The sequence below is a fragment of the Neopsephotus bourkii genome, unplaced genomic scaffold (assembly GCF_033783945.1).
Source record: "Neopsephotus bourkii isolate Nb327-2 ecotype Australia unplaced genomic scaffold, CSIRO-AGI_Nbou_v1 NB_1060, whole genome shotgun sequence".
Classification (NCBI taxonomy): domain Eukaryota; kingdom Metazoa; phylum Chordata; class Aves; order Psittaciformes; family Psittacidae; genus Neopsephotus; species Neopsephotus bourkii.
This window is the reverse complement of record NW_026901548.1, coordinates 4,188,378-4,203,941: the sequence shown is the minus strand read 5'-3', so window position 1 is coordinate 4,203,941 and position 15,564 is coordinate 4,188,378. Positions and strand designations below refer to the sequence as shown.

At 57.6% G+C, this 15,564-nt stretch overlaps 2 protein-coding genes across 2 annotated transcripts; one reads left to right on the top strand and one right to left on the bottom strand.

Moving 5' to 3' along the window:
* Positions 1-770: 770 nt before the first annotated feature.
* On the bottom strand, positions 771-3,002 carry MYL9 (myosin light chain 9). The gene is made up of 3 exons (XM_061361652.1): positions 2,799-3,002; positions 1,608-1,769; positions 771-1,452 (listed from the first exon to the last, which is right to left on the bottom strand). Exons 1-3 carry the CDS (start codon positions 2,980-2,982, stop codon positions 1,280-1,282), a joined length of 519 nt encoding a protein of 172 aa, XP_061217636.1. The 5' UTR covers positions 2,983-3,002; the 3' UTR covers positions 771-1,279.
* Positions 3,003-8,806: 5,804 nt separating this feature from the next.
* Positions 8,807-15,027, top strand: RAB5IF (RAB5 interacting factor). Its single transcript, XM_061361651.1, has 4 exons — positions 8,807-8,961; positions 10,597-10,700; positions 12,569-12,698; positions 13,302-15,027. Exons 1-4 carry the CDS (start codon positions 8,833-8,835, stop codon positions 13,341-13,343), a joined length of 405 nt encoding a protein of 134 aa, XP_061217635.1. The 5' UTR covers positions 8,807-8,832; the 3' UTR covers positions 13,344-15,027.
* Positions 15,028-15,564: the final 537 nt, after the last annotated feature.

Here is a 15,564-nt window from a genome sequence, read left to right as displayed (position 1 = left end):
TCCCTGAGCTCAAATACCTGCCCAAATGCTCACAGATACAGGTAGTGTGGAAGCAGCTTTGGGAAGACCCCACTGGGTGCCTGGATCCTGGGGCAAACCCAGTCTAGAGCAGGAGCCATGGGGCAAGGGGCCAGGGCAGGGGCTTCTCCCCACCTGCCCTCCCTAGGGGCTTGTTCAGGGCCCATTGACATTATAATGCTGTTAAACATCAGCCATTTGAAAGACAATGGGGCAGCAAGAGCCCGAAGAGGGGTGCTGGAAACCTCAGGCAGCCTCCCAAGGCACCGACCTGTCCCCGGCAGGACCCCCTGCTCCCTTTGCCCCCCCTCTGACACTTAACCTGGGTTTGGTGGCCACCAAGCCCATCCCACTCCCAACACTGGGAGAATCCGGTCACACAAACTGGTCCTTTGGGGTCAGTCCTGTGCTGAGCATCACTCCTGGAGGGAGACAGTTTGCCCACAGCACAGCAGAGACCATGCAGAAGCTGGAGGCCCTTTCCCACACCATTGGGTTTATCTCCAGCATCACCCCATGTGCCCCAAAGTGAGCCATTCACTTTGGTGTGTATTCCAGTGAAGGGGGCTTCTCAAAAGCATCCTGTCCTGTGGCAGCCCTCAGGGCTGGGACGTGGCTCTGGAAGTGGGAGAACTGGGGGTTATTCCCTGGGGCAGCAGGGAATTAGGGAAGGTGAGCTCGTTTGGGGCTGTTGCTGCAGTTCCTGAACCCAACCCCAATTCCCCCAGGGAGCACAACACACGCAGCACATCTCCATATCACACCCATCAGGTTTTATACAGCGCTTCGGCCTCCTGAATCCCTCAGATCGCAGGCTCTAAAGCCATAAAACACACAGGGAGGAGGAAACAAAGTGAAGGAACCATGAAGAAAGGGAGTGCAGGAGGAGAGGGCAGAGGTGGTTTCTCTCTGTGCTATGGTCCTGAGATGGGGATTGCTCAGGCTCGAGCCAGCCAGAATCCCCACAGGCCAGCGCTCGCCTCGGATGCTCATCCCAGCCCCAGGGACCAGCACCTCGGTGGCTTTGAGGGGGGGTCACAGCCAGGCTGGGGGTCCCAGTGGAGCGAGCCTGTGGGTGGGAATGGTGCTGGGGGCCCAGGGCTGATGGGTGGGCACACAGGGGTGCAGTGATGGGAGCGCTTCCCCTCCAAGCGTGACCTGATGCAGGGTGCTGGTCCTGGGAGGTGCTTCCCATGGGGGGGCAGCAAAGGGGAGCCGAGGGGCAGTGGGGGTGTGCGCAGGAGGGGGCAGAGGTGAGGCTCTAATCGTCCTTGTCCTTGGCCCCGTGCTTCAGGATGCGGGTGAACTCCACGTAGTTGAAGTTGCCCTTCTTGTCGATGGGCGCCTCGCGGTACATCTCATCCACCTCCTCGTCCGTGAACCTGTCTCCCATGGTGGTCAGCAGCTCGCGCAGATGGTCCTCGTGAATGAAGCCTGCAGGGATGGCACAGGGGACACTGGGGCAGTGCAGAGCCAAGGACACCCCATGCGCATCCCCACCCTGGAGCGGCTGCGGGACCATCCCAAAGGCTTTGGCCCCAACCCTCATCATGGATGGATGCATGGGGCTGTGCAGGCGGTGCCCGTACCTGATGCCTCCTCATCGAAGCAGGCGAAGGCGTTGCGGATGACGTCCTCCGGGTCGGTGCCATTCAGCTTCTCCCCAAACATGGTGAGGAACATGGTGAAGTTGATGGGCCCTGGCGCCTCGCTCATCATCCCCTCCAGGTACTCGTCAGTGGGGTTCTTCCCTGCCAGACACAGGCAGAGGTGTGGGTGCAGGGTCCCCTGTCCCCGCAGCACCCATCCCAAAGCCATGCACCCAGATGGGGTGTTTTTCATTGCAAATGAATCTGTGGGTGCATGTCCACCCACCCCACGGGCACGGGAAGGCGTTTCTGCAGTGCCCAGGGCTCCGCACTCAGCACCTCTCCCCATAAATGAACCAGGCTGGATCACGACAGGCTGAGCCTTGATGCAGCTGCAGGAATTCATCTGGGGGTTGGCTTTGTCCCATTCCCCAGCACCCCCAGAGGAGAGGGGCAGCAGTGTCCCCACATGGGGACAAGCCTCCTGCTGCCGGGGTCCCTAACGCTGCTCCTGCTGCAGCTGCACCGGGCATGGTTTAACCTCCTCTGCTTGCCCCCAGCGCACGGCCCCTTTGCTCCCATTGCCGCAGCCCAGCAGGAGGAGGGTGCGGGGCCAGGAGGGACCCCCAGAACAGGTTTGGCTGCTGGGTCAATCATTGACAGACCCCCCCTGTGCCGCAGGGAGTGGGAGCTGGGAGCCCTGCCTGCAGCCAAGGGGAAGGGCTCGGATGGGGAGCGCGGCCAGACCTGCGCGTCCCAACGGGCTCAGTTATCTCTGGTGCAGGGGCCAGCCCCTTCTGAGAGCAATGCGAGGGCTTTGTCCCAAAGGGAATGAGCCCAAGCGATGCTCAGGGGTGAGGCTACTCAAATACCCCATAGCTGTGACCGGTGGCTGCTCATAGCAAAGCTTCTCCAACCCGAGGGTCCCTTCCCTTCTAGTGAGCAGCATGAGCCAAGCTGCTGCCCTTGGGTGTCTCCACAAACACCTTCTACAGGCGACTGCTGCCAGCACAGAAACCCCTTTTCCTCCTCCTCCCACCCCAGTTTTGCAGCCGGCCTCAGGCTGGCCCAAAGCGGGAGGTCTGTGCCTCGATGCACCCCACCAAAGGCAGGCTCCAGCAGTGGTCCCCCAGCAGCTCTCCCCGCATCCCCCATAGGGGCCGGGGGACACGTGGGGCAGGGTCTGCTCACCGAGGGAAGCCAGCATGTCGTGCAGGTCCTCCTTGTCGATGAAGCCGTCGCGGTTCTGGTCGATCATGTTGAAGGCTTCCTTGAACTCCTGGATCTGGGACTGGTCGAACATGGCGAAGACGTTGGAGGTGGCGCGCTGCGGGCGCTTCTTGGTGGTCTTGGCCTTGGCGCGTTTGCTGGACATGGTGGCGGTGGGGGGGGCACCTGGGGCAGGGCGGGAGGGGGATCAGTGGTGGCAGGGTTGGATGGAGCTTGCTGCCTGCACCCCCCCAGACCTGCTTCCTGCCTGTCCCCTTTGCACCCCATGCACAGGACAGGGGCCAAGCCCAGCACCCAGCATCCCCCCACTGCTGTCAGTGCCGGGGAGCCACGGGGATGGGCAGAGCTTAGCAATGCCCCCCCCTCCAAGCATCCCCTCCTCTGTCGGGGCTCTCCTGGGCCGAAGGGCTCCCCAGCATCCTTCATTTCAGTGCGCAGAGCAGCCCACAGCACCCAGCACCCAGCGGGAAGGGGTTATCTGCTCCGGGCGCATTCCTCACATTCCACTGCCTCCCTTCCCCCTCCATCCATCATCCCTCACCCATCCCACCGTCCATCCACCTCCAACACTGCCGGCTACAGCCCGGCCAAAGGCTGCTTGATGCCTCCCTCCTGCTGCAGTGCCCGGTGAGCCCCATGCGCTGCCCGGGGACCCATGGGAGGGCCCTGACATACGGGGTGAGCAATGGGATGAGCAGTGGGGTGGGCAGTGATGTGGGCAGTGGGGTGAGCAGTGGGGTGGGCAGTGGGGTGGGCAGTGATGTGGGCAGTGGGGTGAGCAGTGCGGTTGAGCAGTGGGGTGGGCAGTGGGCCTCTGGGGGAGAGCAGTGGGACCGTGGGTGCTGAGGGCTGGTGCTGTTGTTCATTACAGGTGATGAAGACCACGGGAAGGGAGCAGCCCAGAGGGGCAGCAGTGGGATGGACAGGCCTTTGGGACACAGCTGTGGCAATGCCAGTCCCAGTGGGAATGGCAAAGGGACCATTGGGATCCCAAACACCACCAAGGCAGGTCCATGGCAGGAAAACCAGGTCTCTCAGAGGCAGTCCTGCCCCCAGCCCATGCTGAGCCCATTCCCACCCGTGTTCCTTCACAGCCTCCAAGCAGGGTTTGGTGACATCCCCCCATGCTGCCAGGCTCGGGGAAGCAGCCACTATTTCAGGCACCCTGTGCTGGACCCAATGGGATCCTTATGAGGTGCTCAGCACCCCTAGTAACCATCGATGTTGCCTGGGAGGAGGATGCTCACACCTCTTCCAGTCAAACCCCGCCTGGCACAGGGATGGTGACGACTGCTCCCATACAGCCCCAAGAGAAAGCGTGGGGCAGGGTCAGCCCAGGAGAGCGATGCTGCTCAGAGCCCTCATGTTCCTACTGCAGCCGCTGCTCCCTCATAGCCCCGTGCCTCAGTTTCCCCATCTGGGTCAGCATCTCCCTGGCGAGCAGCTCTTGGAGGGCAAGGTTAAATCAATGGAGTGGGAATGAATTCCATGGGGCAAACGCAGGGTGCTCCTGCTCTGCCCCGTGCCCTGTGCCTGGGTTCCTGCCTTCTCCGCAGGGGACAGTTAGGAGCCACGCTGTGTTGAAGGAGGAGCACAAAGCAGCACCCACAGTGAGCAGGTCTGCCTGCCCTGTGTGTGCTGATCCACTGCCCAGCTGGGTCCTTAATGCTGATGCACCCAAGGGACCGCGGGGCTTGGGGAGCATCCCTCCAGCAGGACCCCAGCATGGGACAGGCTGGGGCAGAGCAAACAGCTTCCTCCTGTGCTGGCACAGCCCTCCCCACGCATTGCTCTTTCCCTCCCCTCCTTCTATCTCTCTTCCAAGGGGCTGAAATGTCTACCCTGCCCTGGCTGGGACTAGAACGCAGCCTGGCACCCTCTCTATGGGTGATGCCTCTCCATAGGGGGATTTAGTGTGATTTTGACAGCACATGGGTTTGCTTTTTGATCCAAAACATGCCCTGGAAAGATGCTTGGTCCCAGGGTCCAGCTCAGCCTGGTCATCCATCTCCTGATCATTCTGTAGCTGGGTCTTTGAGCCCATCTGGGGTTCCCACTCAACACCCAGATGGCTTCATGCCTGGCCATGGTGCCCTGCACCTGGGGTGAACTCAGCTGGGCCAAGTGGCGCAGCCACCGAGCCTTGGGCTTCCTCCTTGCCAAGAAGGAGGCCCACAGAGACTGGTCCTGGCCTTGCCACCTCTGCTAAGGAGCTGCTCATCCCAGTGCTGCTTCCACCCAGCAGGTCCAAGGACATTAGCACTGGGTGGGACCACAGCCAGGCTGGCACGAGAGCCCTGTGCCACTCTGGTCACCACACTCCTCCCAACACCAGCGGCTCTTATTCCCTCATCCTGCACTGCTCCCCTCTCTGCCTCCTGCACCCCCGGGCTTGTGCCTTCTCCCTGCCCAAGAGAAGCTGCACCCACCCCGGTTATGGTGCTCAGGGGTGTCCCCCTAAGCTGGCCATGCAGGAGGCTCCTCTGGCAGTGCTGGCACCGCGTGGGGCTGCTCCGCAGTCTCCAGCACAGCCTCAGAGGGACATCATCCGCTCCCAGCTCCTGTCCACCAGAGATCTCCTGATGTGCGTCCGCTGGCACTGAAGCCAGTGAGCGGGTTCCGTGTGTGGATGGGAAGGAGCGGAGCAGCACCAGGAGCCAAGTGTGCAGCAACCCCCAGGACAGATTCATCCCAGCCCTCCCTCAGCTCCTGTCGCACACCAGAGACCCAGTGGGGCTTGGTTCCGAGTGTTCTGCACTAGCTCCTTCCCACCACGTCCAGTGAACAAGGACCTCACAAGCAAACCTTCCAAAGCACAGCTGCGGGGGCCACCACGCGAAGACCCTGCACAGACACCACCCATCACCGTGAACCAGACCCAGCACCCAGCACCCTCCTGATGCCCGGTGGGGATGGGACACAGGACCCCGCAGCACAACGCGCCCTGCGCTGTTCATTCCCAAGGGAATCACCGGGCTCGCTCACCTCAGTGGGGATCTGGCCGCAGCGCCTCAGAGGGGAGGTGACCACAAACTCCTCCTACAGCCGCACGGAGCCTGCCGGGGGCGAGGGGGGAGAAAAATGAAGTGAGCGGAGAAACGCGACCATCTTTGGTCAGCGGCGGCGGGTGTTGACACTCGGGATGTTCCGCCCCAGGAATGCTGCTCCGGACGCCGCCTTCTCCCACACATCCGTGCTTTAGAGCCCCTCTGGCTTTTATCACAGCCCTAACGCTTTGTGCCGAAAGGCAGGGAGGGAAGCCAAAAGGAGCTCAAGTTTTCATGGCCAAGGCTAAACAAAACACAGCGTTCCTCTAAGACTGAAGGGAATGAGCTGAGTAAAGCTTTTCTGCCTTACAACAGTTTATTGCCTGTGGCTGCTCACAGGTCACTGGGGGATCTATGGAGCATCCATCACATGCACCTGGATCTTGGCTCTGGCCGTCTACAAATAAGACTCGGGGGACAAAGCAATGTTCCAGACAGGAGGAGGGTGAAGCCCCGGGGGCCGGATCAGCTCCTGCAGCGCCAGGGACGTCCCAGCTCCAAGTCACTGCAGACGGTAACGGAGCGCTTTGCTCAGGACCCATCCTCGCCTCCCCCGGCTGGGACATCCCTGCCGGGCTCCCCGGGGCTTCTGCCACCGCCTCGCCCTGCTCCTGCTTCCTCCGTTCCCCCCGGGGCAGCCGCCGCCTCCCGTCCCCTCCACGTTCACCCCGCTCCATCCCTCCCGTTCCTCCCTCTGCCCCCGGCTCCATCCCGCCCCACCGGCTCTGCCTCGGCTCCATCCCTCCCGCTCCCGCTCCCGCTCTGGAAGGGGAGCGCCGGGGCCGGGTCGCGGCGGAGCCGCCTCACCTGGGCCGAAGCGCGGTGCTGCGGGGCGGCCGGCGCTGCTCTGCCGGGACCCGGCCCGCGGCGCGGCCCTAGGGCGGGCAGCGGGGCCCGGGGCGGTGCCGCCCGCCCCGTCCCGGCCCGTCCCGGCCCATACAAGGCAGAAGAATGCGGCGGGGCCGGGCGGCGGGACGGACCCCGGCAGGAGCTCCCGGCCTTATATAGACGAAAGGGGGCAGCGGGAGCGCCCCACGCGTGTCCGCGGGGAGATGCGCACTCGGGGCTGCACCGAGGGGCTGGGAACCGGAGCGTCCAGGGGTCCCTGAGAGCGAATTGCGGCCCCCGAGCCGGTGTCATGGGGGATGCTGCACAGTGCAGAGCTGGGGCACCCATGGGTGATGCTGCACAGTGCAGAGCTGGGGCACCCATGGGTGATGCTGCACAGTGCAGAGCTGGGGCACCCACGGGTGATGCTGCACAGTGCAGAGCTGGGGCACCCATGGGTGATGCTGCACAGTGCAGAGCTGGGGCACCCATGGGTGATGCTGGCCATGGGGCCAGGGGTGATGGTTCATCCCGGGCCATGTCCCTGGCAGCGGGCACGGGGAGAGGCTCTGAGGACATCCAGTGGCTGCACCCGGCTGGCCACAGGGGTCCAGTGGGATAATGCTGCACAGGGAATGGTGGCCAATGGGTGCTGAGCCCTGCCTCTGCCCCCAGCTGCGAGCCCACAGAAGGACCCAGTGAAACAGCCCCGTGAAGGTTCTCTAGAAAGCAGTTTGGAATGAGAACAGCCAGGGGCCTGCCCCGCTCCACACCTGGGGACTGGAGCCCAGATGCTCAAGGATGGGGAGCTCCCACTCCGCACCTGCGGCAGGAAGGGCACTGGTCCCAAGGCTCCTCAGGTCTCTCTTCTGTTTCCTTCCCATCAGCAGCCCTGTGCCGCATCCCAGCCCTGCAGCCACATCCTGACCCTGTGGGCTGCCCACTGGGAGAGCGGTGCCTCCCAGGCATCATCCCAAGGGGGTTACCTTTGGTTCATGGGACCCCGTGATGCTGGGGCCAGAATTCAGCCTGCAGAGGAGCAGGGAACGGGAGACACCAGGAGTGTTTAGGAGAGGGGGTCCCCACACACACCCTGCCCACCCCATGCGGAGGAATCGCTCCTGATGTGGTTTTACATGAGGAAATCCGCTGTTCTAAGTTGAACACCACTGCTCTTGTGAGGCAAGGGTATTAAAACCCGGTCAGACCGTTAGGACTCCACTGTCATCATTTCATTTGCATACACTTCCAAGAGCATGATTTCTGCGGTGCTTCCTGCTGCAATGTCTCGGGTAACAACCAGCTGCAGCGCTCTGCAGAACCGTGGGTTATTTCAAAGGCTGCCCCAAAGCCCCCCGTCCTGCAGCCCATCTCCAGAGGGAACTATGGGGAGATGGAAACGCACAGCAACAGGTTCTGAGCAGAGAGTGAAGCACGATGGAAATCTGCAGTCAGAACACCCAGCGAGGAGGGGAAGCTGTGCCCAGGGAACCACAGAACCCCAACACTGCTTTGGGTTGGAGGGGACCTTAAAGCTCACCCGGTTCCAACCCCTGCCACTGGAGCAGCTTGCTCCAAGCCCCTGTGTCCAACCTGGCCTTGAACACTGCCAGGGATGGGGCAGCCACAGCTTCTCTGGGCACCCTGTGCCAGCGCCTCAGCACCCTCACAGGGAAGAGCTTCTGGACTCGCCCCAGCAGCTCCCAGTCCCTCTGGTGTTGCTGTCCCAGAGCCGGACCCAGCGCTCCCCTCCAGCCCGCAGGAACGGGGGCCGTGTCCGGGCTCTCCGCTCAGAAGCGGCCCTGCGGGGCCTTCGGGCAGGCGGCGATAAACACGGTCCCGTTCCGCCCCGCGGCCGCCGCTGCCCATCCGCCGGTACCGCGGTCCCTGCGCGGTCCCTGCGCGGTCCCTGCGCTCCCCGCTGACCCCTCTCCCCTGCCGTAGCGGGGCGCGGCGCTCTCCGCAGTCACGTGTGACGCCACACGCCGCCGCCGCCGCCGCGATTGGCGGAGCGGGGGGCGCGGGCGGGTGACGCTGCTCGGTGGCCGCTTCCGGGACCGGCGGCGGCGGGACCGGGATCAGGATCAGGCTCGGGCCCAGTTCCGGTTCCTGTCGGGAGGATGAGCGGCGCGCGGCGCAGGGAGGAGCCGCCGCACGCGCAGCAGCACGCGGTGGCCAACGGCGGCGCGGCCGCGCGCGGCTCCGTGTGGGGCAAGGCGCTGCGCAGCGACTCCGCGTGGCACGACAAGGTGGGGCTGCGGGGCGGGCACCGGCACCGGCACCGGGCGCTCGGAGCGGGGCGGGCACCTCCGACCCGCCCTGCCCTGCCCTGCCCTGCCCTGCCCCGTGCGCTCGGTGGGGCCGCGCTTGGGCCGGTGCGGGGCTGGGTGAGGGCGGGGGCTGTCCCGCTCCGTGGTGGCCTCTCCTAAGCAGAGAGCTCGCCCGGCCCGAAGGCAGATGCGGCACCTCTGCTGTAGCTCCCAGCAGCCGCGGTTCTTCGCTGCCCAATGGGTGCGGGCCGAAGGAAACGCAAACCGTGTTAATACTGAGATGTGCGCGGTTAAGTTTGGATTGAACTTGGATACAGCTATACTTGGTGTAACTAAACCCAGAAATACCTGCTGTGAGAAGTACGTGCGCAGATCCGGCTGAGCTGTCAGCTCCGAAGGGATGGGGCGGCAGCAAGAACAGGCTTGCAGGAGTTCCACTGTTGCCGTGTCACGGCATAGGTCTGCCCTCGCAGAGGACTAACCTCACCACAGTTGTTCAGCTGTTGTTTGGCTTCACCATCTCGTGTGTCTTTTGGTTTCCACACAAGCTAAAGTGTGTGCTCAGCCTGCCCCTGGTGCTCCTGTTTGTCAGCAAAGCTTCCAGGTTTGCCACAGACTTCCCGGGGGCTTTAGCGCTCATGAAGGCTTCCCTGTGCATCTCTGGTCAGTGCCTGTTCCTGCTGCCGCCCCCAGCAGCACCCACACAGGGTGCTCCCACCTCCTGCAGCACCCCAGGGATGTCCACTCCCCGGTTTGCTGGCTGTGCCTCTCACTGTTCCCTGCCCTGTGCTTCCTTCAGGGACAGCCGTGGATCTGTGTCGCTTTTCCTCATCAGCTGCAGTTGCTCTCCTGTGCTTGCCCCCATCCCCTTCTGACAAACTGGGCAGTGTGTTCAGAGTGAGCAGGGCTGTGGCACTCTTCTGATGCAGTGGGATGGGAACTGAAGGCTAAAATGGCTGAGAAATGTAGTCACGGAGAGAAACGGCAGTGTCTGACATGGATTCTAGGCTTCCACATGGAGCCGAACAAGTGTGTGCATCCTGCAGTAAAATCACAGAGGTGCTGGGCAATCCCTGGGGAGGAAAAAGGCTGTGAGCAGAAGTGAACTTTAACACATGAGTCAGCACTGCCCAGAGCTGCCTGGGCACTGGGGACAGACAGGAACGACAGCTTCACTGCTGCTCTGAAAGACAGCACTGGTAACGTGTGAGAGGTGGTTTGTGATTTGGAGCTGGCTGCTGGGAGCACTTGCCTGTGGGAAGGGGAGGCCTGGGGCACGGAGAGTGGCTGTAACATTAAAGCATAAAGAGGCCTTTAAACTTCTATTGCAGTGAACTGTTATGGAATTGGATCTTTACTTAACCAGGGGCCTGCATACGTGTTGCCTGTGCAGTTGGCCCTTTGGAGGACAAAGCTGTATACTTAATTTGGAAGCATGGAATCCAGCGTGTGTGATGCCATAAGCTGCTTTCGTCTGCTCTGAGGAGAATATCTTCTGCTTGAAATGGAAAACTAAGTGTTCAGTCATTAAATTTTCACCTGTTAATTGCATGATGCTTAAAAAAAAGGATACAAAATAAATGCCAAAATCTTTCTTGTGCTTTCTCTCCTCAGGACGAGTTTTTAGATGTGATCTACTGGTTCCGGCAGATCATTGCAGTTATTTTGGGAATCATCTGGGGAGTAGTTCCACTGAAGGGATTCGTGGGAATAGCAGTGTAAGGTTTATTTCCTTTTCTGTCTCATGTACTTTCCCACATTTGGACTTGACTTTGTGTCTGGTTTAAAGTTGTGCTGTAAACAGCAGGCTGCCAGATGCAGTCTGTGAGCCAGCGGTGCGTTCCAGGCTGTTACTTGCCATGAAATCCATACAGATCAGAATGTGTCTTCGTCAGCCTCTTTCTCTCCTCAGCCTGATTAATGCTTTTTTAGAATTACTGTTGATTTTCTTGTTTTATTATTATTAAAGGGAGCAGGGTTAGAAGAAGGCAACGAGAGGTTCAGTTGAGTTATGAAGTGGCCTTTTCGTGTATGTGTGAACCAGGGCTATGAGTATGCTGCCTGCCGTGGCAAAGTGTAGTAGTCATCCTCTCTGAGTCAGGAACCCTCCTCAGAGAGGGGGTCTGTAAGTAGACAAGAGGGGCAGCTTCTCTTTGGGAAAGAAAAGGTTTCTCCCAAACACAAAGACCGCAGGTAGCGAGCGCTGCTGGCAGGGCTCCTGCAGCTCCTTTCTAGGCAGTGCCTGGAGAGGCAAAAGCTCCCCACTGGGACATGGGATTCAGGTCACCTCCCTGCTGGTGTCCAAAGGCTGCAGTGAGCTATGAAATGAAAATGTTTGACTCAAAAGCCTCTGGAAGGACACCAGTGGGGGGAAACACAGCCCCGCTCTGGGGTGTCTCCTTCTGCAAGCATCTCTGCCTAGTCAAGGTCTCCTGGTCAAGCTTGCAGCCTCACAGCTTTCCTTAGGCAAAATGGACTCGTCTTCTTGTCCCTCCTCCTGAGTGTCCTGGCTGGGGCAAGAAAGCGGAGGGAGTAGCATCAAGTGTCTAAGAAGGGGAGAAGAAAAAGTTTGAAGCTTAGGGAAGAGAGGCTGTGAAGCAGTGATGCTCCAACAGGAACTCGATAGCTACATGCAAACAGTTAACTCTGAAGTGCTCCCAGTAACAGATGCAAATAGCTGAGAAGCATTGTTCTTACTTAGTCATCCATTAATTCACAAGGCACCTAAGCCAATTCCTGTGCTAAATGTTAATGAGAAATAAGTGATTTGGTGTAAGTGGAAAAGCTAAAAGCTTCCAGAGCTGTGTGGGTGCTTTCTCTGTGGTGTGCAGTCACGCAGCTGCTTGCAGCTTGCTGCCACTCACCCAGCTTGTGTATGTGTCATCCTGTGTTGCCCTTCCTCCCCAGCCTGCTTTCCAGGGAATGTACCTGTCACTCCCCAGGTGACCCCTGTCCTAAGCTGGAGCGTTCTGAAGCCAAATGTGTCTAAGGACAAACAGGAGCTCATGGTTTTTCTCTCCATTGCAGTGTAACTGCAGGCACAGCCTAGAGACCGCTGAGTTGTCTCACACTGAACCAGAGAGCTTTGCTCTGAGGGCGCTGTCGAGCCTTCCCTGGCTCTCTGAGCCACTGCACTTGGCCATGGGACACTAACGGTGACATGCTGGGCATGGAGGATAGCAGTCTTCCCTCTTAGCAGCCTCAAAATCAAGTAGCACACACAAGGAAATAGGATCCTGTGTGGGAGCAGGACTGCTGCTGATCTGCAGGATAGGGAAACTTGCAGGGTTTGCAGATCTGCTGATGCTTCCAGCTTGTAACTGCTGGGTCTGGAGCCTTACTAAGAGTAGGTCATGCCCTGTGAGGTGAACTTCATCCGTACCTGGTGTGCCCTGACAAGCTGCTCCCAAGGTGCTCTTTTAAGGAAGAGGACTGAGCTGCCTGGGAAGTGTTGCAGGAACAGTGGTCCTCTTTATTTCCTCTCTGCTGAGGATGAAAGATGCTTCAGTGCTACTTTGCTATATGGCATGTTGGTTACCTGTGTCCTGTATCACCAAAATGATGGTTCCTAATCTCTTTCTTCCAGATTCTGCCTGATCAATGCTGGTGTTCTGTACCTCTACTTCAGCAGCTTCCAGCAGATAGATGAGGAGGAGTATGGCGGGACGTGGGAGCTCACAAAGGAAGGATTCATGACATCTTTTGCACTGTTTCTGGTAATGCCTTTTGGTTTCTTTGATTAGTGAATTGTATTGGTACACTTCCTGAGGGAAAAGACCTGGAAGAAGAGCAGGTGAGGTGCTGATAGAAGAGAGATGTGCTCACATCACCTTATAAGTGAACTTGATTGGGAAGGTAAATGCCACAATCTGATGGCTGCTGGCAATGAAATACAATATGCTGGGATGCCTCTGTAGGAGACGATGCAGGAATGGGCAGGTATACTTCCACATCTACCACTTAACTTGTATGTCTCCCCAGCTTGGTGGACTCTTGTCTAGTTATGCCCAAAGTGGTGCTTTGGGTGCCTTTGTTTTTCCCTTACCCCCTCCAGGAGTCTGAATACAGTCAGTGCCTGATTTGGGGGTGTTTCTAGATCACTAGAGGGATTGTGTTGGGATTTTAATGTGGAGACACCCTAGAAGGGAAGCAAGCTCAATGCCACTGTGGTGTGTGGTGATCCTAACATCTCTTAGACCATCTCAAAGCTGGAATTCAGTCCCCAGTCCTCTATTGAGAGCACACCATGTGGCTTGCTTTCTGCATCTGAACCCTCCCCAGAGGCAGCGAAATAACCTCCATTCCTTTCCTCTCCACAGGTTGTTTGGATAATCTTCTATACTGCCATCCACTATGATTGACAGAGTCTGCAGCCTGTTAAATCAGCCGTCAGGAAATCAAGAAGGTTTTAAGAAATCATAGTTTTTAGTGGACTGGTGGGAAGGCGGGGGAAGTCAAATCAACTCCCTTCTGTACCAGCAGTCTGGTCAGCCTGGAAGAGCCCCAACTCTTCTGCAGGAGAAGTCCGTCTCCGTTTTATATACCCATTAATTGTTGGAACTCTTACAAAGCCATTGGAATTTTTGGAAGTGGTTCAAGACTGTTCAAATTTGGAACTTTCTGTGACTCTAGCCAGTAACGCTATCAAACTCCTCTGTGCTGAAGGTTGAGTCTGTTAATTTAATGTATGTATGCCCTTCTGTTTGAAGTCTCATGAAGTCCAGACACGTCTTCCATTGTGGTCCTTTAGACAAACACGTTTTACAAAGCAGTTGTAGGATGTGTGTGAGGAAGGCGCTGGCAGCATCCAGGATGGGAGTCGTGTGGCCGTCCTTAGCATGGTTTTGTAGTGATCAGATCTGATCTGATCTAACAGCCGGTGTTGTTGCTGTTTCTAATACTTGTTTACTTGCAAATTGGTTGGCGACCAGGATTTTTAAATGGTCTTTGCTGAAGACAAGTTTTTAAGCAATTTTGCTCCAAAGAATTGTGATCCATTTGGTTAGAAGGTGTATTTGGGAGGCTTAGAAACTCTGCTGCATTCTGCTAGCCTGACTGCTAAGCTGCCATCACATACCTCAGAGCTTAGCGCTCTTGAAGGACAGTCATTCTGGAGATGCCCTTTTAAACGTTAAGCATTTAAATTCCCTTTTATTTTTTAAGCTCTTGAATTCAGCTGCTCCTTGTTATTAAATGCAGGAGGCTAAGACACAACTGAGGCAGCTATTATCTTAAATGCAGAATTACTAACTTGCAAATTGGGCATGGTACCTAGCCTGTGGTTTGGGAGGTGATCACCTCAGAGCTCAGTCCTTCCCTGGTCGTGCCCTTTTTGTGCATCAATGGGGGAGTCTCTGCTTTAAGATACTTTTAAGGCCGTGTCTTTCAGAAACAGTCCTTGGGAAACACGCACAGTCCTTCTTGTCAGAGGACCTTGTAGTCTTGTTGCCATGTGGTCCTTGCTTTTCTAAACAACAAGCTCAGGCACCCCAAAAGCGTCCTGACCTACAGCTGCCTTATAGAGAGGAGTTGATAGTTTTAGTGTGCTCTTGCTGAAAGTCTGCATTGCTTCCTCGCTGGTGGAAGTCCAGCAGCCTGGTTCTCATGTGAGCATGCAAAGACAGGGATCTAAATCCCTTTAAGTGCTAAGCTAGGACTCCAGAAGCACCCAGTGGTGAGGACTCCACTCTTACCAGGGAAAATGCTGTCTGTTCTCAGTGGAAAAAGCACACCTTAGGTCCTTGGGATGCCAAGGGAAGAGTGCAATAGCAGACAGCTTCTGCTACTTGTAAGTTGCCAATTGAAGTGATCTCAAATAAGAACTTCTATACTTTCTCCTCCCCATCCCCAAACTTACCCAGTCTTTTAATCTGATACTTTCTTTTCCTCTTCTTTCAGCTGAAAGCATTAATTTCCCACATTAATTGCCTGCTAGTTCTAGGTCACCCTTTCCTACTGGCATCCATTTGCATCTTAGCTGCTCACAACCATCGGTAAAATCATTGTATACTTGAAATGCTCTAATAAATGTTGCCTGGTAATCCACTGTGCAGCTTCTGTAGCCTCTGCTCTTCAAAGCTGTGTAAAATGGTGGGAGGGGGGATTCCTTTGAGAGTTTGGGTTTTGGTAAATAAACCAGCAGCAATTTGGGATTCTCAGGTCTCCTGTGCTGCAGGCTTGAGTCGTGCACTTGCAGAAGGGGCCAGAAGCATTCGCAGTGGGAGTAGTTGCTAATGCTTAGACCCATGCTTTAGTGGGTGATTAAGCAGGTTAAGCCAAGGGTTGCCTCTAAGCTGTTCTGCTCCTCCGCAGCTCTTTGTGCCCTGTGACAGGCAACCATGGCAGAGCCGCTGCTGCGCTGCAGAGGGCCCACGTCTGGTCTGGAGCAGGGCTCAAGCACTGCTGTAAAACCTGCAGAATGGGAGTGTTGCTTACCTGCCCCTTTGCTTTACTCCTTGCTTGCCTGCAGTCCCAGCAGCCGAGTTGCAGTGGCTGGAAGCTGAAGCAGAACCTGAGTTGGGAAGGATCATGACTGTGTGGAACATACGTTGGTCTCTGGATCTCCTCAAGGTTCCTGGTAAG